The sequence below is a fragment of the Bos taurus genome, chromosome 27 (assembly GCF_002263795.3).
Source record: "Bos taurus isolate L1 Dominette 01449 registration number 42190680 breed Hereford chromosome 27, ARS-UCD2.0, whole genome shotgun sequence".
In the NCBI taxonomy this organism is placed as follows: domain Eukaryota; kingdom Metazoa; phylum Chordata; class Mammalia; order Artiodactyla; family Bovidae; genus Bos; species Bos taurus.
This window is the reverse complement of record NC_037354.1, coordinates 34218704-34243765: the sequence shown is the minus strand read 5'-3', so window position 1 is coordinate 34243765 and position 25062 is coordinate 34218704. Positions and strand designations below refer to the sequence as shown.

The window sequence follows — 25062 nt, the reverse complement described above, 5'->3', positions numbered from 1 at the left end:
AAACATTTATAGACTTTTATAAAATCTGTTCTGTGCTTAAGAAAACCTGGATTGTGCTTAACTATATAGTTAGTCGGAGAATGCAAATGGCAGCCCACTCCAGTATTCTTGCCTGGCAAATCCCATGGACTGAGGAGCCTGGTAGGCTGCAGTCCATTGGGTCGCTAAGAGTCGGACACGACTGAGCGACTTCACTTTTACTTTTCACTTTCATGCATTGGAGAAGGAAATGGCAACCCACTCCAGTGTTCTTGCCTGAAGAATCTCAGGGACAGCGGACCCTGGTGGGCTGCCGTCTATGGGGTTGCACAGAGTCGGACACGACTGAAGCGACTTAGCAGCATATAGTTAGTAGACCCAGGCATTTGCCTGACAGAAAGGGAAAATGTAGTATCTTGAACAACATAATAAGTCTGTGAACATAGCCATACAGTGACACCAAACTTACATATAATTTATCCTTGATTATTAAAACATCTTTAGCAGATGGCAAAGAATACCTTTAATATTTTCAAATTTTGAAGTGGCATCTATGACCAAGAGATTTTACAACTTTTAAAATAACAATCCAAGATAAATCAAGGACAAACCTACATGGAAAAAAAAAAGCATATAAAATATGTAAAAATGCATATAAAAGCAAAAGAAGTTCAGGCTGATCAAATAATCCTTTAGAATAGCTTATTCCCTCATGGTCCAGCAATTAAGATTGCATGCTTCCCCTGCAGGGGGCATGGGTTCGATCCCTGGTCAGAGGGCTAAGATTCTACCTGACCTGTGGTGCAGCCAGAAAAAAAAAAACAATCCTAAACATTCAAAGATCCAAGGAATTACTTAATCCTGAGAAAGTTTTAAGTTGCAGTGTTAATATTTACTAACTGTAAAATTTCAGTGATATGAACTACAATGGCAAAATTTGTGGAACTATATCAGTGACAAACACAAAACATTTTAGTTGTATATTAATTCATTCAGAGATTAAATTGAAGACTATTTGGGATTGTTTACAATTTTATTATATATCTGATTGTTAACATAAAGTACCATCTTCAGAGGACTAAGATATGTGTCTTCTTCAAAACCAATCTGTTTTTCAAGGCTTTTTCAAACCAAAAGCCTTTGTTCACAATTTGCCAGAAGTCTTGAAAATTAGTGAGATAGTATCTATAAACATTTGACTAGTAGTTTTATCTAAAACTAGTATGTTTTAATGAATAAGGTTATAAATAGCTGAGTATTTAAGAAGTTAATGGACAACACAAATCAGAATTTCAAGTATTTTATTTATTGTAAATCTTATGTTTGTATGTATATATATATATACACAAACCAAAAATTTTTTAAAAAACTAAAGAAATTCAGTTAATAAACTTATTAATAAACTTTATTATGAAAGGTTGTGAAAAAATTTTAGGTGCTTAAATTTTCATCATTCATACCATTTCTTCCATAGTAAAAATTCACTTTTTATCACAGCTGAGACAACAATTCGCAGATACCACTAGTTTTCTTGCACTTATCTAAAAACACTTCTCTTTATTTCTCCAGCCTAATTTCTTGAAAAATATTAGAATCAACAGAGACATTATCAAGCACACCTTAGTAAATGTAAACATTCAAAAGTATATTAATAGCAATCTTTGAAGTTTCAGATTTTGGACTTAAAGTGCTCATGAGATTCTCAAGTGGTTTTATGATAACTCAATTGATTGAAGATATTATAATTGCTCCTGCTTTTTATTACAGCTATGAATCAACAGCATATCTGATTAGTTCTATTAAATACTTCGTACCTTAAAGTTTATAATTTATTTAAAATGATGCTACTGTAAAAGGATGCTGTGTTTTAACATGATTCACAATAGAAATTCTATTTTTAAATTAACTTGGCTAATATTCATTATCCATAGATAGATCCATGGAATCCATTGTCCATAGAATCCATAGAAGCATTTATCCATAGAATGTTCATAAAAATGGAAGATAACAACTGTGTGTATGTATACACATACACACTTTTAGTGTGTTTTTGTACTTTTTAAATAGTATTATGATATCTTAATTGTGTATTTTGTGCATTCTTCTGAATAGAGTATTCCTTTATTCATGTAATGAATGAGATACACAAAATTCTAATGTATGATGATTATTAGTCTGTGCAAGATTAAAAATATTAAATATTAATTGGCAGCTAATTAGTTTTCACAGGTATTAGATTATTACATGTTCAACAAGAAACTACACTAATGATAACTAAGGTCAAAATTTAGAGTTACATTTAAGCACATAATGACAAAACTTGAAACAATACAGTTAATTTGAAAATCATTATAATAACATGTTCAAAATAACATAATTCATGTCAGGTACATTAACCTCACAGATGACTGAATAAAATGTATTCAGTAATGGAAATGAAAATGTTATTCTGAATTCCCTGGCTTTACTGCATTTCTTCTATTTCTCATTTCCCACTACTCAAGTTCTGTTTTTCTGTATTAATAAAGTCTGTTTTGTGGTATTTTGTTTTTCATTCATAATTGCAGCAGGAAGAAAGGCTTTTCAAGAAAATATCAGGAAAAAAAAAAGTATTAGCTCAGTTCCCTGAAGATGTCTGCAAAATGAAAGGCTAAAAAAAAAAAATCAAGTGAGGGAACTATATAAAGGAGGTGGAGGCGGAGGAGCAGGACGAGCTGGAACTAAATTTCCCTGAAATGATTCTTTGGGCTGTGGTGGAGGTGGCCTGTGAAGAGGTAAAAAAGACAGTTAATCATATGTCTCAACTGAATGAAATAAAGCTACATTCATAACGCCATTCTTAAAACCATCACTGAATTTTGCCTGGTGAGCATCTGTTTCACAATTTATATATTCTTCTCCTGATGTTCACTTGGATTTCAGTGCATTCTTATTGCATAATAAAGATTATACTGGAGGACACTACTCAGTGTGCAATTCAATCATAATTTGAAGGACTTTTGGGGGGGTAGGGAGGGGTAAGAAGTATTTTATGCAATGTTTATAATAAAATCTTCTCCTTTCTTGTTGATGCTAAGCCCATACATTGAGTCCTTCATTTTTCTTGTGCTTTTCAGTTCTAGAATTTCCATTTGATTTATTTTTTTAGGTTTTTAAGTTCAGTACATCTAGTTCTGTGTGAAATTCTCAAACTTGACTATTAATTCTGTGATATGATCATCATAGCTACTTTAAAGTCTGTACCTAATAAACTCTATTAACTGGATACCCTCTGAGTACATTTTCTTGGTTTTAGTCACATTTTCTTTTCTTGTATGTCTAGCTTTGTAAATTGAGATAGTGAAAGTGAAAGTTGCTCAGTCATATCCAACTCTTTGCAACCCATGGACTATAGAGTCCATGGAATTCTCCAGGCCAGAATCCTGGAGTGGGTAGCCTTTCTCTTCTCCAGGGGATCTTCCCAACCCAGGGATCGAACCCAGGTCTCCTGCATTGCAGGCTGATTCTTTACCAGCTGAGCCACCAGGGAAGGCCAAGAATACTGGAATGGGTAGCCCATCCCTTCTCCAGTGGATCTTCATGACCCAGGAATCAAACCAGCGTCTCCTGCACTGCAGGATTCTTTACCAATTATGCTATTTTAAATTGGAGGCAAACAGTGAAAGAAAACAACCAAACCTGTAGGAAATAAGTCGAGGGTCTGATTCACCCTTGCCCCTGGGTCCCAACACAAAGCCTGGGATATTTGCTAGGGTACCATCTCCCTGGCAGGGCTCCAGTTTTTGTCCTCTCAGCCCTAGTTTGTTGAAAGCTCTCCTCAGCTTTCTATCCTCGCCCATGCAGAATAGGTAGACACAATCTAGGACAGAAAAATGGTCCCCACAGCTGAGGTCATCCTCAGCTGTGGAATACCTTCCTCTCCTGGACCTTAAAAAATAATCCTTCATTTCTTTAGTAGTTTTCTGATGCCTTCATATTTTCTTATATTGTCTAGCTTTTCTAGCTGTTCCTAATGGGAGGTCTAGTCAAACCTATGTGATTCGCCATTGCTGGTTATTATAAAGGTCCTTGCTTCTGAATCTTATGGATACCAGAGGCTACAGCAGCTGTTCAGTGTCTTGTTGGGGCCTCTTTAAAATTTCATTCTGACACTTCATTAATATGACAAAAATAAAACCTCTTAAAAACTTTTCTGCAAACTGTGCTTTATCTATACTGTTGGCAATAAATACCATGTCTTAAATTACATTAAAATACAAGGGAACTATTGAAACATTAACCCTGGGTTCTATCCTGGTCAAGTAATCTAAGTGAATTCACTTCAGACCTTGATGGGTACTGCTGAGGCTGCCTGGCTCCGTAAGTTGGTACTGGAAATCTGTTTGTTTGTACAGGCTAAAAAGAAAAAAAAAAGTTATTACCACAATGCACTCATCAATATATTTTCTATATAGGTTATTTTCCACATAAAAATAATCTATTTAAAAATCAATGAATAGATGACTTATAATCTTAACATTTAAAATATTTTGCGTATTCAACATATCTTTGCTACTGAGTGTGGAATATTTAATCCTTTTAAGCTATAGTTTTTAAATTCAATAATAACAAAGTATTATCTTGGCCCTGATCAACTCCATTAGTTAAAAGGTAACATATTAATATTTCCTAGGTCAATATATTTTAAATAAAACCTTCCAAAAATGTATTGCCAAACGTACACAGTACCTAACTAGTACTGTAAATAGCATTAATTTTCAAATACCCTTGATTTCGATGTGGAAAACAGGGAACTTTTGTGCACTGTTGATGTGAATATAAATTGGTACAGCTACCATAGAAAACAGTATGGAGGTTCCTCAAAATATTAAAAACATGACTACCATATGATCCAGTAATTCTACTTCTGAGTATTTACCCAAAGAAAATGGAACACTGACTTGTATAATTATCTGCACCCCATGTTCATTGCAGCATTAATTATGATAGCCAATATATGGAAGAGTCTAAGGGTCCATCTGTGGCAAACACATGTACATATGCACGAATATTATTCAACCACCAAACAAAACGCCATCTTGCCATTTGTGACAACATGGATGGACTACAGGCATTCAAGCTAAGTGAAATGAGTCAGACAGAGAAGGACAAATATTGTATGATCTCACTTATATGTGGACTCTAAAAATAAACAAAAAAACCCAAATGCTTAGATACAGAGAATAGATTGGGACGACAGAGGGCAGAGAGGGAAATGGGTAAAAACAGATGAAGGTGGTTAAAGATAATAATTTCCAGTTATAAAATAAGTCATAGGGATGTAAGGTACACCATGGTGACTACAGGTAATAATACTTCATTGCATATTTGAAAACTGCTAAGCGTGTAAACCTTAAAAGTTCTCATCACAAGGGGAAAAAATGTGTAACTTACTGTGGTGCTCATTTCATACTGTGTACAAATATTGAACCACGTTGTACACCTGAAACTTATATAACGTGATATGTCTGAAAGTGAAAGTGAAAGGCACTCAGTTGTGTTCAACCCTTTGCAACCCCCTGGACTATACAGTCCATGGAATTCTCCAGGCCAGAATACTAGAGTGGGTAGGGATCGCACAGAGTCGGACACGACTGAAGCAACTTAGCAGCAGCAGCAGCAGCAGCCTTTCCCTTCTCCAGGGGATGTTCCCAACCCAAGGATCAAACCCAGGTCTCCTGCATTGCAGGCAGATTCTTTATCAGCTGAGCCACAAAGGAAGCCTGTGATATGTCTATTTAATCTCAATTTTTAAAAAGTAGAACAGCAGGGTCATCGGGCATGGGGAATTACTGCTTCACGGGTTCAGAGTTTCTGTCTGGGGTAAAGAAAAAGTTTCAGAAATAGCAGTGATGATTACACAACACTGTGTATGTAATTAATGCCACTGAATTGTATATTTAAAAATGGTCAAAATGGCAACTTTTATCACATGTATATTTTACCACAATAGAAAAGGGAAAAAAAATGTCAAAGACAAAAAATTATATACTACATAATTTCTAACTTGTATATGTAGGGACTGTGTGATCATCCTATATATGTAGAAATATGGAAAAATCCCCAAGACTTATGGTTAAGGGAAAAGGGCATAACAATTTGTTTCTTTTTTATATAAGGAAAGGGAGAAGAACAGGGAGATTCCATACATATCCTTCCATTTTAGAAGGATATCTAATCATTTAACCTCCTTGTAATTGGAAAGACTTTAAAAGTTTGACAGTTCCAAATGCTGCCAAAATTTACTTTGACAGGAATGCTCATACACCACTGACAATGCAATCACCCAATGGTATAATCCTTTTGGAAAACAATTTGACATTTTCAAGTAAATATTCAAATATCTTTCAACCCAGCAATTTAACTTTGGTATATCCCTATATCAGATGTACCAAATTCTCTAACAGAATATAGAGATTCTCTAATAGAATTTTCTGTAATGATGGAAACATTCTATGCCTATGGTGCCCCTACAACAGTGGCCACAGGTGATCTATTGAGCATCTAAAATGTCAGTGAGGAATAGAATTCTTAATTTTATTTAATATAACATAAAATTTAAATAGCCACATGTGGATAGCAACCACTATACAAGTACCACCCTAGAACTCACACATATGCATGAGTAACATACAGAATGCTCATCTCAGCTTTATTTGTAACAATGAACAATTGGAAACTGGTAAAAGAAAAATGGATTTTTAAACTGTGTGGAGTTTATGTAATATAATATCAACAGTGAAAATGAATGCATTAGAGCTACATCTACTGATAGAGATAAACCACAAAGCAATGTTAAGGGGGAAAAGCATGATGCAGATACATATGTAAGACAGCAAACACAACATTATATAACATTTAAAAGCAGATAAAGCAATATTTTGTTATTTCTTAGGGATATATGCATGTTAGAAAAAGTATATTATTATCCCAGTACTCCCTAATACACTCCAAAGGACAGTGATTGCTGGTCCCATTGCTGAGACAACTAGACAAGATTCCAGGAGCTCAGCCCCAGATCTTTAGTTAGATGCCCTGGGGAAGCCAGGTATTGAAAACAGAAAGATAGCAGACATAGGAAAAAAGAGTGACAGCATAAAACCCAGGTCATTTTCTAGGCTTGGTTTCAAGGCAAGACATTCTCAATGTCTAGTTTTCCTCCCATCTCCTCTAAGCCAGGGACCCTAGTGCTATTCCATTAACTAACCCAGCGGCCATCTGCAGACCACACTCCTAAATTCTTTGGAAAATATCTATGTTTATTCCTATGTGTGCATGCTCAGTCACTCAGTTGTGTCCAACTCCTTGCAATCCCACGGACTGTAACCCTCCAGGCTCTCCAGGCAAGAATACTGAGTGGGCTGCCATCTCCTACTCCAGGAGATCTTCCTGACCCAGGGAATCAAACCCAACTCTGCTGTGTCTCCTGCACTGGCAGGCAGATTCTTTACCACTGCACCACCTGGGATATTATGTAACAATTTTTTAAGCTTTAAAAATGTGATGTGCTGCACTCAGTTGCTCAGTCATGTCCGACTCTGCAACCCCATGGAATGTAGCCGGCCAGGCTCCTCTATCCATGGAGATTCTCCAGGCAAGAATACTGGAGTGGGTTGCCATGCCCTCCTCAAGGGATCTTCCCAACCCAGGGATTAAACCCATGTCTCCCGCATTGCAAGCAGATTTTTTACCAGCTGAGCTACCAGGGAAGCCCTAAAAGTGTGGTACCATAATATAATAGAGGAAAAGAATTTTTCATTTAAACTTACAACGTTTCTGGGAGGAATCACTGAAGAAACAGGTCTAGGAACACTCGCTGGCTGTCTAGAATCTTTTGCTTGATTTTTGCCACCTGATCTGAAAGATACAAATACTTTTGAGCTAAATTAAGATTAAGACATTTCTACATGACATAGCATTAATATACAGACTTGTATTTTCCCAAATACAGAAGAATGATACTGGTAGTGGTGGTGGATAAGATCATGATGACAGCTAAAATTTGTATGGCATTTTTAACAGTTCTCACCCAGTTTTAATCCTTAGAGTACTAGAAAGTTTTATTAATCTCATTTTACAATTAAATAAACTGAAATACTAAGAAATAATTTAGACAATCAGGCCAGTGTTCTCAAACTCCTCAAGTCTTCCTGAAATCAGAGACTAGTAAAATAATATTCTTAGGTCTAAAGTAGTCACTCTGAATATTAGGAAGTCCAAGAGAAGCAAAACAAGCTGGCTGGAAAGATGTCACATAAGAGTTAGACATTGCCAAAAGGATAGTAAGTAAGCTATGTACAGGAGACAGCTATTGCTATGAAACTAAAATTTCAGAGATGCAGACTGGGGAATTATCTACATGGATTGGTCAGTGTGAAGTGTGAAAGAAAGTTAAGAGAAAGAAAGGATAGAAAGATAAATCTGGGGAAGTCCCTGGCAATCCAGTGGTTAGGACTTGGTGCGTTCATTGCCAGGGGCCCAGGTTCAATCCCTGCTTAGAGAATCAAGATCCTGCCAAACCACTCAGTGTGCTAAAAAAAAAGGGGGTAGAGGCTTATGTCTCAATAAACTATATTTTAAAAACAAAAAGAAATCTATATCTGTTTTAGAACACATTAAAAAAATAAAGTTAACATGAGGATTCTCTAGGAAAATATTATGCAGTTTTTAAGTGAGGTAAGTGAGAAATAGGGCAATGAAGTAAAAGTGAGCATTCCAGGCAAGATATGAACATTTTGGAAACATTACAATAATAAAAACTAGCTATTAAATAACTGCATTGTGCTATGGGTTTTATTTGTTAATATTTCCTTATTTAATCTTCACATGAAGCCCTCCAGAGATAGGTAATATTATTATTCTCATTGTAGAGGATGTAACCAAGGCTTAGATACTTATTATTTCTGTTCATAATTCTAGCAAATGATAGCTTTGCTAGAACTTGCACTTAGGTCTGACTACAAGGTCCATGCTAACACATGCTACATTCCAATGCCAACGTATTAGAAATGATTGGTGAGAGACAGCAGTACAAGAGTCCAACATGTAGACTAGAAATGTCAGGTGTCTGAATTATGACAACCCTTTCTTCCATCAAAGATTATTTCTTAAAAGCTGATGATACATAAAATCTGTTTTCAAAACAGACTTGAAGAATACTTCTAGGAGAACTGATACTGGAAATAGACAGGAAGGAAAAATTTTAATGGCATGCAAATCAGAAGTTGCAGTCCCAAATTCTACTTACCCCACTACCAGAAATCAAAGTAAAGTAAAATGAAGCCTAGGGGCCATTTTCAGTAGTATACAGGTTGGTGTCATCATAAGCCTTTTCCCTCACCATTATAAGAGGTGGCTGAGTCACCACTTACCCTTTAATTCCTGCTCATCATGCCAAGGAATACAGAGATAAACTAGAATGCTAGTTTTAAACTATCTTCTATGATATGATTATCATCATACATAATTAAATTACTTAGAATTTAAAAGAAAAATAATCTAAGTACTCATTTGTCTGTGATCTCTTCCTTCTGCAGCAGCTTTTCCGTAGCTGGTCTCTCTTAATGAAGACAAAAACAGCCAATACAGTAAGAGGAAGAATTAGGAAGAAGAATACCAGGAGTCCGTCCCTCAAGGCAGCATTGTTTTCTAGAGAGAAGGAGTTTATATTAATGATAATTAAATTAGAAGTTAATTTGTATTAACTAAAATATACTAGATGATGATATATTTTACATTCATTTTCACATTGTTCAAAAGTCACACTGATTTTCAACTGAAAAATACTGAAAAGTTTTATTGACTCCTCCTGCTTACCCACTTCATTTCTGCCTTCCTAAAGGTAACCACTTTTATTAATTTCTTCTATAATATTATAGTGTTTCTTCATGCAAAGATAAGCAAGAACAAAATATGTTTTATTGCAAACCTTTCTTACACAAAAGGTAGCATGACATAAATGCCATTACACGTGTTATTTTTTCACTTAGCCATACTATGTATCTTCCCAAACCATACACAGAGCACCACCTCTTTTTCTGTATAGCTATACAAAACTCCATTGCAAGGATGCCCTATAGTTTATTCAGTCAGTAAGTACCCACTAATACTTTCATTCTTCCAATCTTTGCTATTACAAAAACATATTACAATGAATAGCCTTGTATACATGTCATATCACATAGATGTACCTATAGAATAAATTCCCAAAAGTAGAACTGACGTATCAGAGGGTAAATGCACTTGTTTTTTAAAGGCGTTATCAACTTGTCTACCACAGTGGTAGTTACAAGTTAGCACACCATATATCCAAACAAAACTATAATTCAAAAAGGTACCTGCACCCCTATATTCTTAACAGCTTTATTCACAACAGCCAAGACATGGAAACAACCTAAACGTTCACTGACAGATGAATGGATAAGTAAGATGTGTACTTAAAAACCATGGAATACAACTTAGCTATAAAACAGAATGAAATAATGCCATTTGCAGCAACCTGGATGGACCTAGAGATTATCACACTAAGTGAAGTAAGTCAGAAAGAGAAAGTCAAATACCATATGGTATCACTTATATGTGGAAACTAAAATATAACAGAAATGAACTTATCTACAAAACAGAAAGAGACTCACTCACAGACACAAAGAACAGACTTCTGGTTGCCAAGAGGGATAGGAGGAGGGGGAGGAATGGATTGGGAGTTTGGGATTAGCAGATGCAAGCTATTATATATACACTGAATAAACAAGGTCCTTCTATATAACACCAATACTTTGGCCACCTGATGCAAAGAGCTGACTAATTAGAAAAGACCCTGACACTGGGAAAGACTGAGGCAGGAGGAGAAGGGGACGACAGAGGAAGATGGTTTGGTGGCATCACCAACTCAATAGACATGAGTTTGAGCAAGCTCCAGGAGCTGGTGATGGACAGGGAAGCCTGGCATGCTGCAGACCATGGGGTTACAACAAGTCGGACACAACTGAGCGACTGAACTGAACTATAACACAGGAAACTATATTCAATATCCTGTGATAAATTACAATGGAAAAGAACATAAAAAGAATGCATGTATTTATATATGTATAAGTGAATCACTTTGTTGTATAGCAGAAATTAACACAACATTGTAAATCAACTATATTTCAATAAAATAAATTTTCTTAAAAAGTTAGCATGCTAGCCAGCAATGCACAAGAATTCCTCACAACCTCACCCATAGAGTCAAACTACTGCATTTTTGCCAAACTCGCAGGTGAAAACTTATATGATTTTAATTTGGATTTCTCTTTTTGTACCATGATTTATACTGTATTTCTTTTTCTTCTCAGTTTCTAAAAGTCATTTATCTATTAGGGAGAAAAGTTTTGTCTATGATAAATTGGCAATATTTTTCCCATTTTGTCATTTGTCTTATGGTACAATGCTTTTCTTCATGCATAATTTTATTATTCCAAGGTAGCTAAATTTATCAATCTTATTTTTTGTGGCTTATGGATTTTAAGTCTTATAATTTTAAAAATTCATTAGTTAACATTAATTTTGTCTGCTTCACGTTCTTTAGTGAAAGAGTATAGTAAGTATGAACGTTAAGTGGTAAACTATAAAATAATCCTAATTTTAAATTTGTAGAAGTACCAAAACTTTGTTTTAAAAGTTATATGAAACTACATAAAATACTCAACACAATTAAAAATAAAAATATGAAAACTTAAAGCCAGTTTGATATATCATTTTATACCTAATAAGAAAAAGACAAAATTTAAAGCAACATTGGCCAGGTTATATTAAAATTGGCACCTTCATACTGTCAGTGGCATTACACAAGCTCATTTGGAATTTTTATCAAGAACCATAAAAAGGATTATACCCTTCAATCTAATAATCTCATTATGGCAATTTATGCTTCAGTTGGGAAAAATGTGTATTAAGATGTACACTACAATGTCATCAGTGCATATCAAGAACTTAGAGACAACCTAAATGTCAAATAATTAGATAACAGCTAAGTCAAGTTATGACACAATCCATCAATGAATTAAAATGTATAGTTCTGACTTCCACTTCTAGCCAAAATGGGGTAACACGGGCCAGATTTATCCTGCTAGCTATAGCAACCAGAAAACCAGGCAAAATACTTAAAGCAATGGTTTTCACAACACTGGACATATGGCAATGAAGAGCAGTGATCCCTTAGAGCTTTACAAGGTGAGCTCTACAATTGCCCCAGTTTGCTGCCTAGGGAAAGTTAACAGATTGTGATGAGGGGTGTGGGAACCTAAGCAAACTCCAGTGGTTTCCTTGAGGTGAAGAAAGGATTCTGGTTGAGGAAGAAGTCAAGATAACTAGAGTTCACAGGCAAAGTACCAGAAGGGAGAAAGCTGCACAGACAAAACTTGAAAGATCTGCAGAGGGTTCCCCTCAGATACTCAGTTGAGAACTGATCAATGTATGCATGTAAGGAAATCACCTGAAGCCAGAGAAAGAATCACCTGAAAGGATTAATGGGAACAAAGCCCACACACAACTCACACAGGACTAGAAAGAATGCCTGTTCCTACCACTTTTAGTGGAAAACTTCATAGTTAACAGCATTGAATAGAATAAACAGAAAGGGTTTGCCTCAGTAATGTGGTAAAATCAATCCGAGGCTAAATGCTGCTCAGGTCCCCCCCAAAAGAGCTTTAAAAAAGGTTCTAAAGGACCATATTACATCCGGGTAACTTAAGCTTACATCCAAAGTTCATCAGCAGAAATCCAAAAATACCTAATATCCAACAGGCAAAATTCACAGTTTCTGGAATTCAGTAAAAAAGTTACAAGGCATGCAAAGAAGCAGAAAAAATATGACCCAAATGAGGAGATTAATTCATAAAAACTAATAAATGATACAGGTGACAGAATTAGTAGACAAAGACATTAGATATTACTATAACTGTATTCTACATGTTCAAGAAGCTAGCGTAAAGATTGAACATGCTACATAGAGACAAAAAGGAAGAAAAGAAGAAAGAAAGGGAGGAAGGGAGGGCGAGGGAGAAAAGAAAAAAGGAAGGAAAAGAAAGGGAAAGAAAGAAAGAGTAAGGCAAAGAAGGGGAGGGAGAAATAGAACTTACAGAGATAAAAACTTCAATATCAAAGATAAAGAATACACTGGATGGACTTAATAGCAGATCAGACATCACAGAAGAGTAAACTTGAAGAATAATAATAGAAACTATCCAAATTAAACATAAAGAATAAATTTTTTTTTTTTTAAATCAAGTGCCAACAAAGGTCCGTCTAGTCAAGGCTATGGTTTTTCCTGTGGTCATGTATGGATGTGAGAGTTGGACCGTGAAGAAAGCTGAGCGCCGAAGAATTGATGCTTTTGAACTGTGGTGTTGGAGAAGACTCTTTCGGGTCCCTTGCACTGCAAGGAGATCCAACCAGTCCATTCTGAAGGAGATCAGCCCTGGGATTTCTTTGGAAGGAATGATGCTAAAGCTGAAACTCCAGTACTTTGGCCACCTCATGCGAAGAGTTGACTCATTGGAAAAGACTCTGATGCTGGGAGGGATTGGGGGCAGGAGGAGAAGGGGACGACAGAGGATGAGATGGCTGGATGGCATCACCGACTCGATGGATGTGAGTCTGAGTGAACTCAGGGAGTTGGTGATGGACAGGGAGGCCTGGCGTGCTACCATTCATGGGGTCACAAAGAGCTGGACACGACTGAGCGACTGAACTGACTGAAAACACTGAGAAGTGAAAGAACTCCAAGTAGCCAAATATACATATAATTGGAGTTCCTGAGGGATGGAGAAAAAAAAGAAAAAATATTTGAAGAAATAATGACCACACTTTTCTCAAATTTAAAGAAAAAAGCACAAATCCAGAGAGTTTAAGAAACCCCAAGCACACCATAATCAAACACTAAAAATTAGAGATAAAATCTTATTAGCAACCAGAGGGTAAAAAAACACACACTACAAACAGAAGACAAAAAAAAAGATGACAGATTTCTCAGGAAAAACAATGCAAGTCAGAAGACAATGTAGGAACATCTTTTAAGAAGTAAAAAGGGTATAAACTGTCACCTTAGAATTCTATACCTAGTTATTATTCAAGAAGGAAGGCAAAATGAAGACCTTTTCAGATATAAGAAAGCTAAAAGTAAATTTTTCACTGGAAGAAATGTGAAAAGAAGTCCTTCAAGCAGAAACTGAATGATATCACATGGGAATCTGACTTTACACAAAAAAGAAGAGCATCAAAAATGGTAACTATGTGGGTAAATATAAAGACCTTTTCTAGTATCTAAATTTCTTTTAAAAATAATCAACTGTTTAAAGCAAAAGTGATAACAATGTATTATAGGTTTAAAACATATATAGTATGATAATTCAATACAAAAGCCAGGAGGAGAGAAATGGAAGCATCCTGAAATGGCACAATATCATATGAAGGGAGACTGTAATAGAAAAATATCATTATGTTAGATTTAAACCCAAGCATATCAATAATCAAACAAAATATAATTGGCCAAAACAACTCAATTAAAAGGCAGAAACTGGCCGAGTTAAAAAAAAAAAAAAGCCAAGACCCAGCTAAATGCTGCCTATGAGAAACCCACTTTAAATATAAAGACACAAACAGATTAACTGATGTGGGAAGTGAGGGGAAGGTACAAGGATGCCCAATTTCTGACATAGACCACAGAGAGATCACACTCATTTTCCTCTATACTACTTGCCGTTGTATGTAGGTCCACTGTCCACGCTTCCTCCGTATCCTTTAGTCTCACAGTTGGGGGGAGCCCAGCCATTGTCACAGTGACAATTTTTATTGCTATTACATACCTTCAAAGAAATCAAAATACCACTTTTGTTAATTGTGAATGACATTCTAAATCATGAACTCAAGGATAGGAACTAAGAGAAAAGACTAAATTCATGCAAATCCATAGACATTCTTCTTAAGAATGAAGAATTTATCAGGTGTCTAAATTCCCCAATATCTAAAAACCTTAAGAAATCTCACTGAGCAACCTCACGGAGAACTCTCATTATTCAAGCACTACTTTCGTGAACAAACCAAAAGAGACTATTACCTACCCCATGTCCATGACACTTTTGCTGAATGTCACAGTCATAATTCAGAACAGAAACATTTACACAGGCGAAATTTCTACAGATCTGAAAGAAAAAGAAGTAATGAGTAAAGAAAACTTGAACGCATTAGTAAACTAGCCAGGGGGAAAAAAAGACCTGCGTGTAGATGATTTCATTGATGAACTCTTTCATACTTTTAAGGAATAGTTAATTCCCATACTGCGTATTTGATGAAATTAACTAACTGACATAGAACTAACAATCAAAAAGGACAAAGATGACACAAAGGCCTAAAACAAAACTATAATCTATCCTTCTCTACAAATATACACGTAAAAATCTAAAGTAAAATATTCACAAATGGATTTTTTCAAATCAGACAGAGATAATTCCACTACTACAGAAAAGGCTCTGAAACTCCACAACTATTCATTTATGTTTTCTTTCTTTAGAGATTTAAATTAGTTGGATTTTAAAATCTTTACTTTACCCTTGCAGCCTTTTATCTTTTCTCTCATTTTTCTGTTTCAGTCTTTCTGTTCAGCTTCCTCACAAAATCCTCCAACTTTATGTAACAATAAATCTATAGTTCAGTTATATATGCATGAAGATGAACAGTGTACTAGGGTTAGGACAGGGAGACAGACATCTCTTAGGAGGATGACCAACTAATATAAAAAATCTTATCTTCTCATCTCCAACCTGCTCCTAGGGTAACAGGCAATTCGCTGCTTTGTTGACAGGACAGGAGAAGCAGACAGACAGAAGGACTAGCTTCTCCATCAGTCAACTAAATGTAAGTCCATTTTCAATATCATGTTTTCCCCCACCCCTCTCAGCTATAATCACTGTTTCCAAATCACCAATCTGTTTAGGGTTCTGCCAGGCTAAGATCCAGGCTCTTTGTTCACACTCTATCAGTCTGCACTGTAAGCTGTATGTCCTACTACTCTGGCAAACTACTTTCTTTCCTCTTTCAACTTTTCAAAACTTGTTGAAATTTTATCTACTGATGCAATCTCATATACTTCACACTTTGGAATCTATTCCCTAATTAGTTCCTTTATATTTTGAGAGAAATTGGCAGACAAACAGGATAAATGAATATTGCAATCTAGCATCTTTTATAGGTTTTTTTCCAATTCATATTTTCATTCTGAACTTGCAATAACTTGTTCTAACTGACTGTAATGATTACTTTTATGTGTCTGCCTGTATAAGACAGAGGTCCAGCAATCAAGGTGTGGAAATGGAGTGGCACCACTCACTATTTCTCTTAGTGGCCCACTAGCAAAATGTTTGCTCCCTGCTCCCACGACTTTATGCTCTATAGTTAATCTAGAAGTCTTAATTCTAGAGGGAAGAATGCTTCCATCAGGAAACACATCAGTGATTCCACTGAACTGGAAGTTAAGACTGCCACCCACTCACTTCAGATTTCTCATGCCTCTGAACGAACAGACAAAGAAGGGAGTTACTGTGGGCTGATGTGACTGATCCATTCCCAAGGGAAAACTGGACTGTTACTCCACAATGGAATAAGGAAGAGTATGTGTGGAATATAGGAGATCCCTTAGGGTGTTTCTTAGTATGACCATTATAAAGACCAGTAGAAAACTACAACCACCCAATCCTGACAGGACTACTAACAGTCCAGAGCCTTCAGGAATGAAGGTTTTACAGCATCCTGCCAAGCAAAAAATCCTAATCAGCTGAGTCCTTGCTGAAAACAAAGACAATAAAGAATTAGGGAAGAAGACAGTTAACAAATACCAGCTATAGGGACTTTCCTAGTGGCCCAGTGGTAACGTCTCTGTGCTTCCACTACAGGAAGCATGGCTTCGACCCCTTGGGGAACTAAGGTACCATAAGCCACACGGTGCAGCCAAAAATAAAAACAAATGAAACATCAGCTATAACTATATTACAGAAATGAAAACTGTAATTATCATGACCATTCCCTCAATTTGTTATAAACATGCTTGTGTGTACGTGTATCAAATACTTTTTTCTTCTCTCTCTTAGTCCCTCAGGTAACATACAATGTATTACCTTTATATCATAGTATTTAAGTATTGCTAACTTTACATGACAGGATTTAAGTTACAGGATATCAAGAAAAGTACACAGTGGCCAAAGAATTAATCTCCTCAAGGTAGGATTTAGTGCATTTTCTGTTACACACGAGATACAATGGTTGTACACAGTTCTACCATGTTATGCAAAATTATGACCATGCTACTGTCTTCAAGATTATCTCAAAGACTGTTATCATGTTGAAGATTATGTATAATTTAAGGAGATGCATAAGGACCCCAAGCTAACAAGATGTGGACCTGTGATGTTAATTTCATGCATCAACTTGACTGGCTCACAGGGTGCCTAGATATTTGATCAAACATTCTAGATGTTTCTGTGGGACGTTTTTGGAAGTAATTAACACATAAGTTGATCAAATGTAAAGCAAGTTACCCTCCTTATCTTGGTCTTGTCCAATTAGTTAACGGCATGAATAAAATTAAAAGGCTGACCCTCCTCCAAATAAGAGAGAATTTCTCCTGCTGCCTGCCTTCTAACTGGGACACTGGTTCTTTTTTTTTTCCTTGCCTCTGGACTCAGACTGAATCATAACTCTTTCTGGGACTCAAACTCGCTAGCCTTTGAACAGGAAGTACACCATCAGGTCTTCTCAGTCTCCAACTTGCCCTCTGCAGATCTTGGGATTGTTATTTTTCATAATTGTATAAGCTAATGCCTTATTTTTTTAAAAAAAAAACCTTATACATACACAAACATACACACACACATACACAACCTAATGGTTCTGTTTCTCTGGAGAACCTTGACCAATCATTTCTCTATTATATTCAAATCAAAAACAACTAAACTGTACACATGTTGAGGTAAACCACACTTTAGCATACTGAACACAATGCACAACTCAACAGCAAAAGCTACATAGGCATGAGACAAGAATGAATATTTTTCTACTTCTATTAACTAAAGTCTATTCTAGTGACTGTCTGCTACACTCAATGTTTGGGTTCCCCTCAAAACACCTATGCTGAAGCCCTAATCCATGTGTGGTGATATCTAAAGGTATGTAATTAGGGTGTGTTGAGGTCATGATGGTGAAACCCTGGTCCAATAGGATTAGTTCCCTTGTATGAACCGACATCAGAGAGGAGACAGTCATGTCTGTACTTGATGAGATCCTGAACTGGTCAGGCCATGGTCAGGAAGGAGCCCAGCACATCCAAGTACCTCACCGGGGAAATGCATATCCATGCCTCATGAACCAGGTCTACAGACTTCAGTTTTGGTTGCAAAATGTGAAATGGCTCCTGGGATTTCATTCCAGTCCATTTCAATCACATTCCACAAACCAGTCCTGCCCATCCAGGGACTCAATTAGTGAACAGACAGTAGCCTTCTTAGGTACCTGATAGGAGCTCCACCCATCCATGCAATTGGTAATAGGCCTGCTGTATCAGGACCCAACTGTGGACCATGTCTTGGGGCTACCTCCTGAAAAGGGCAGTTCAATATACCCAGGGACCAGTTAGCACCCATACCCTACCAAGTTCCTAATAAAAAGTTCACCAACCATAGGTCCCAGGGCATATTTAGAGACAGATTTGAAACCAGTTCCAAACCAGGCAGACTAAGATTCCAGAGATAATCCCATCTACACACAAAACAGGCAGGAGGTATTTACCAGCTGAAACCTTTCTGTAAAGACTGGAAGAGGTGTTTACCCCCTTCAAATACACAAATACCAATGCAAGGCTACATGGAAAAATCAAGCAAATATGACATCATCAAAGGAAACTAATAAAGTTCCAATAAAAGGAAAAAAAAACTTATAGTAGATGCACAAAAGATAAAGAGAAAAGAATTAAAGCATGCACTATAATAAAATATATCACAAGACAGAAAGGGAGAAACAAAAAAACTACAAAACAGGCAACAAACATTTAACAAAATGACAGTTAAATAAGTCTTTACCTATCAATAGTTACTTTAAACATAAATGAACTAAATTTCTAAAACAAAAGACACAAAGTGATTGAATGTATTAAAAAAGAAAAATGATCTAACAATATGTTGCCCACAGAGATTCACTTACTTAATGATATGCACCAGTTGAAAGTAAAGAGATGGAAAAAGATATTCCATTCAAATAGTAACCAAAAGAGAACAGGAGTAGCAACAGTTGTATCACATATAATACACTTTCAGACAAAATCAATCACAAGAGACAAAGAAGGTTACTATATACTGATAAAGGGGTCAATTATCACAAGTATATATGCACCCTATATTGGAGCATCTAATATTTAATGCAAATAATAACAGAATTGAAGGGAGAAATAGCAATACAATAACAGTATAGGGGACTTCAGTTTCAATATTGGATAGATGATGCATACAGAAATGTAATAAGGAAACAGAAGACCTGAAGAACACTATAGACCAAAATAGACCAAAAGATATATACAGAACATTTCATGCAACAGCAGCAGAATATATATTTTTCTTAAGCACACACAGAACATTCCATGTAATAAACCATATGCTGGGCCACAAAACAAGGCTTGCTATGCTATGCTAAGTCACTTTAGTCATGTCCGACTCTGTGTGACCCCATAGATGGTAGCCTACCAGGCTCCCCCATCCCTGGGATTCTCCAGGCAAGAACACTGGAGTGGGTTGCCATTTCCTTCTCAAATGCATGAAAGTGAAAAGTGAAAGTGAAGTCGCTCAGTCGTGTCCGACTCTTGGCGACCCCATGGACTGCAGCCTACCAGGCTCCTCCATCCATGGGATTTTCCAGGCAAGAGTACTGGAGTGGGGTGCCATTGCCTTCTCCAAACAAGGCTTAAGAAGATCAAAATCCTATCTGGTTTCTTTTTCAACCACAGTAGTATAACTAGTAGAAAACTGGAAAATTCACAAAACTGAAAATTAAACAACACACTCCTGAACAACCAGTCCTGCCATTTGCAACAATATGGATGGATCTTCAGAGCATTCAGACTAAGAGAAATAAGTCTGACTGAGAAAAATTAATTCCATATGATCTCATTTATATATGGAATTTTTTTAAAAACTGAACTCAGAGAATGGAAGGGTGGTTGCCAGGGAATGGGAGAAATGGAGAGATGTTGGTCAAAAGGTATAAACTTTCAATTATAAGATGAATAAGTTCTGGGGATCTAATATTCAGCATGGTGATTACAGTTAGCAATACTGTATTATATTCTTGAAAGTTGGTAAGAGTAAATCTTAAAATGTTCTCACCCAAAAAAAAATGTATGCGAGGTGACAGATGTGTTAACTAACCTTACTGTGCTAATTATTTCACAATATATATCAAATCATCACATTGTACAGCTCAAACTTACATAATGTTGCATATCAATTGTATTTTAATAAAGCTGGGCTTGGCTACAGGGGAGGTGGCGGGGACAGCAATGGAAAACAAAGATGAAAGATACAGTAAAAGAACCATAGGAACATTATCTGAGATTCTGGGTTCTAAAGCTTTGTATTTGATTCTGTGGTTTGAATCAGTAAATTTCCTGCTATGATTTAATTCAGTCTTAGCTGAGTTTCTGTGAAATTTAAGAGTACTGACTAAAATTCACAGAGTAAATTTTCATCAGTTAAAAAAGCATAAGAGGACAGCTTCAGAAATATAAAAGTATATTCACCAGCACAAAGACTGAGAAATAAATCTACATTACCAGTGTTTGCTCCAGGGTTGTAAAGACAATTTAATGTCAAGGAATTTACCAACGTAACTCAACACATGAACAAGTCAAAGGAAAATACGTAGTGATTATTTAAACAGCTATTGGAAAATACTTATAAAATTTTAAAACTATTTGTTCTTTTCTTCTTACTAATTACAATTAAAAGGATTGAAACATGTAATATATCATGTATGAAACGAGTTGCCAGTCCAGGTTCAATGCACGATACTGGATGCTTGGGGCTAGTGCACTGGGACGACCCAGAGGGATGGTATGGGGAGGGAGGAGGGAGGAGGGTTCAGGATGGGGAACACATGTATACCTGTGGCGGATTCATTTTGATATTTGGCAAAACTAATACAATTATGTAAAGTTTAAAAATAAAATTAAATTTTAAAAAAATAATAAAAAAAATAAATAAATAAAAGGATTCTCCATTAAATGAAAAACACTATCTATCCCAAGTCAACAGTCAAAATCACATATAACCCTGAAAGACTGTACATATTCCCAGTCAAGTTAGGGAGAAGACAAAGTACACTATCATGATTATTATTTAAAATTATCCTGCAAGTTCTACCATTGCAATTACACAGGAAAAAAATTCAAATTGTAAGTACCAGAAAAGAAATCAACTTTCTATCATTTACAGATAACAGCTTACCTAAAAAATTCTAATACAATAATAAAAATATGTAACACTAAGCATATGGCTGGTGACAAAGTAAATATACACAAATGAATATATTTTTCTGAATATCAATAATAGCCAATAAAACTATAAACAAAATAGCTTCTCTTACCAATAAAAACAAATTAAAAATGTAACAACAAATTAGAAAACATAATAATTCTGTGTTATTCATAATAGCAATCAAAATATAAAATACCTAGGAATAACAAAAAAATGAAAAGGAGCTTTATAACTAAAGCTTTAAAATACAACCCCCAAGAAATTGAGAGACATACCATGTTCTTCTATGAGAAGACTGAATAATGTAAAGATGTCACTTTTCCCCATTACAAATTTATAAATCTGATTTGATCCCAACCAAAATTCCAAAGCGCTTTTACTTTTAATTTTTTTTTTGGCACCTTGACAAAATGATCTCAAGTTCATCTGTAATAATAAATGAATATTAATAGCGAAGAAAACTATGAAAAAAGAATGAAGGGGCATTTATATAACCAAATATTAAAAATACATTATAAAACTAATAAAAACTAAAAGAAGTCAATTACTGACATATGAGTAGTCAGACCAGTCAGTGGACATGACGTGAAAAAGCAGAAACCAAGCCCAAGTATATATAAAAATTTAATAAGCAATTTAAATAAGATTTCAAATTAAAAGATAGATTATACTTGAGGTGTAGGCAAATAACAAATCATTCTAAAAAAAAAAAGTAACATTAGAAGTCAGCATACAGTCATCATCTCTAAATGAATAAAATGATGAAAAAAAGAATGCCAACCTCATACTATACACTCAAACTGGACTAAAGAGATAAGCATTTAAAAATTTTTTAATGTCCTAGAAAATAATTCTCTGATACTATACTAAGAAAAGTCTTTAAAATTTGAAAGTAAAGTCAGACTTTCTTTACTTTTCCTTTCTTAAAGGAAAAGAAAAATAGATTTGTTTATATAAAAAAGTAAACATGGAAAAAAATACTAAAATCAAAAGAGGCAAGTAATAAATTGGGCAAATAAATTTTTAAAATGTATTATATTAAGTTTTATATGACATAAGTTATAGCTCTTTAAAAATTGATAAGAAAAACACACAATTTTTTAAATAAGCAAAGAATATTAACAAGCAAATCACAAAAGAAGGAATAAATATATGGAGACTAAAAAATTTAATGTCACTAGCAGTCAAGAAAGAACAAAATAAAAAGAAAATGACCAATGACAGTTTAAAAACAATTGTACCTAATCCTGATTACATTATAGAGAACTGAAACACTAACTATTGAAAACTGCTCAGAAAATAAACAGGGAAAAACTTTTATAAAAAGAAATTTGGCAAAACTATATATAAAACCTTAAACATATGCACCCCAGTAGGTTAGCCTTTAACCTCAGAAAACAACCAGGATGTTGTGAAATTTCTTATTAAGTCCTTTACCTCAACATTGTTTATACTAACCTTAGTAGCTGAATTAATGGCACGGCAAAGTGAAAGTCACTCAGTCATGTCCAACTCTTTGCCACCCCATGGCTATAGTCCACAGAATTCTCCAGGCCAGAATACTGGAGAGGGTAGCCTTTCCCTTCTCCAGGGGATCTTCCCAACCCAGGGACAGAAGCCAGGTCTCCCACATTGCAGGGGGATTTTTTACCAGCTGAGCCACAAGGGAAGCCCATGGCAAAGGCAGACACAAAAACACAAGGGTCTTTTTGTAAGAATGAGGAACAACAGAATGGGAATTGAAAACTTGGTAGAAACTGAGGTAACCTGAGGGCCTCTCTGTCTTTTTCATGTGTCCCATGGTCCCATAATCAGTCAATTGTGTTCGCTCTTTCCTCCTCTGTTCTCCTGAGTTGGTTTCTTCAACTTGTTCAACAATCCTGCACCCTTAGATCTCTCTTATATAGCTTAAGCTTGCTATCACCCTTCTAGCCCTACTCCTACATTATGGCATCCCTCAGAGACTTCTCAGTTTCAGCTCTACTCTTAACTGCCTTTCTTTACTTATGTATTCCCCCCACAAATGGAGTTAGGCCTAGCTCATCTCATCCAGAACCACTGGTAGTAACTCAGCAGCTAACTCTTGGCTCACATCTGATCCAAACAGCTGTGGTCAGAGTAGCAGGAAGCGTGGGGAGGACAAGCATTACAACACTTATAGTATAGTCACGTACGCATGTACACATACACACACACACTCCTGAAAATCCCCTAAATGTCCCAGCAAGTAGTACCCTGACTAATAAACTACAGCACATTGAAAGGGGGTGGGGGGAGCGGGGCGGGGGGGGGGAGGTGCCCAGTATATTACAACATAGAAACAACAGGTTATAATACATGACTCTAAGAAAGAAATCAGAGTAACAGAATTATAGCTTCTTTTTATGGATATAGAAGTTTCTTTAATGAAATTGTAGAAACTACCAAATTAGATGCAGATAATGAATATTCCAACTCAGTGACCATTATAAAAACTGATCATTTCCATAGTTAAAGAAACCATTATATGAAACTAACACAACTGTAAATCAACTATATTCCAATAAAAATTTTAAATGAAAAGAAAGCTTTATATGGCTATAAATCATCAGGAGGTATAGCCATTCTTAATTTTATTCTTGGTGGCTTTCTGTTTTTCCAAATCTCCACAATGAGTAGAGATTTCTTTTATAACCAGAAAAGAACCACTCACTTTGTATAATGATTTTATTTTTAATTCTTAAATTTTTTATTTGTTTTAAAAAACATTTTTATTACCTTTCCAACATCACAGCTGGTGCCTTCATTCACCATGCCAGGATCTGGAACATCGGATCCAAGCTGGAAGTCCACACCCCAGCACTTGGTGCCTTTTCCAGGAGTCTGAATGATAGCAGGCACAACTCCGAATACAGGCAATTGTTGTACATTCTCACACTGAAGCTTTCCACACAAAGCATTCCTGGAAAGAAAGAGAAATAGTGCAAACTACAATGCATCTGGTGTACTTACAAAAGAAAAACTATATATTTTTGTACAGAGAGTTTATTTCTATTTAGCTGAAGGGAATCTCAACAGAGAAAGTGTGTGACAGCAACAGAGATCAAAGTAGCTCTCTTTCAATATGGCAAAGAGAAGATGTAAGTGCATGTAAAGACGCAAATTCCTAGGGTACCGGGGGTGATGATGCGGACACCTAAGAATCCCTCTTCACTATCTGCTTAGGGCTCAAAAAAGTCTAACTAATGTAGTTGCTTTTAAATGTGATATAATTTTATAAATGCTTTTACATAGAAAATAAGAGAACTATACTGAAATTCAATGGTGTCTTTTTATTGAGTTATAATAAAGAGGAGTCAGATTTTGTAATGTTAAACAAGCTTGAAGGAACTCAATCTCTCTTCGCTTAGCTAACTCTTACTTACTGAAAGACTCAATTCATTAGTTCATTAATTCACTAATTCAGTATTAGAACTCTACAAAGACCTCCTTGACTACAATTCCTATTACCAAGGGT

The 25062-nt window shown here is 35.7% G+C and overlaps 1 protein-coding gene across 2 annotated transcripts in view; it reads right to left on the bottom strand.

The window, feature by feature from the left end:
* Positions 1 to 1263: 1263 nt before the first annotated feature.
* ADAM9 (ADAM metallopeptidase domain 9) overlaps positions 1264 to 25062 on the bottom strand; it is a 90242-nt gene continuing 66443 nt past the window's right edge. Inside the window, 7 exon segments of one of the 2 annotated variants that reach the window (NM_001192818.3) lie at positions 1264 to 2743; positions 4307 to 4374; positions 7788 to 7875; positions 9525 to 9666; positions 14756 to 14861; positions 15117 to 15197; positions 24324 to 24507. In NM_001192818.3, coding sequence (NP_001179747.2) covers positions 2644 to 2743; positions 4307 to 4374; positions 7788 to 7875; positions 9525 to 9666; positions 14756 to 14861; positions 15117 to 15197; positions 24324 to 24507 — 769 coding nt within the window. In that variant the 3' untranslated portion in view covers positions 1264 to 2643. 2 annotated transcript variants of the gene reach the window in all.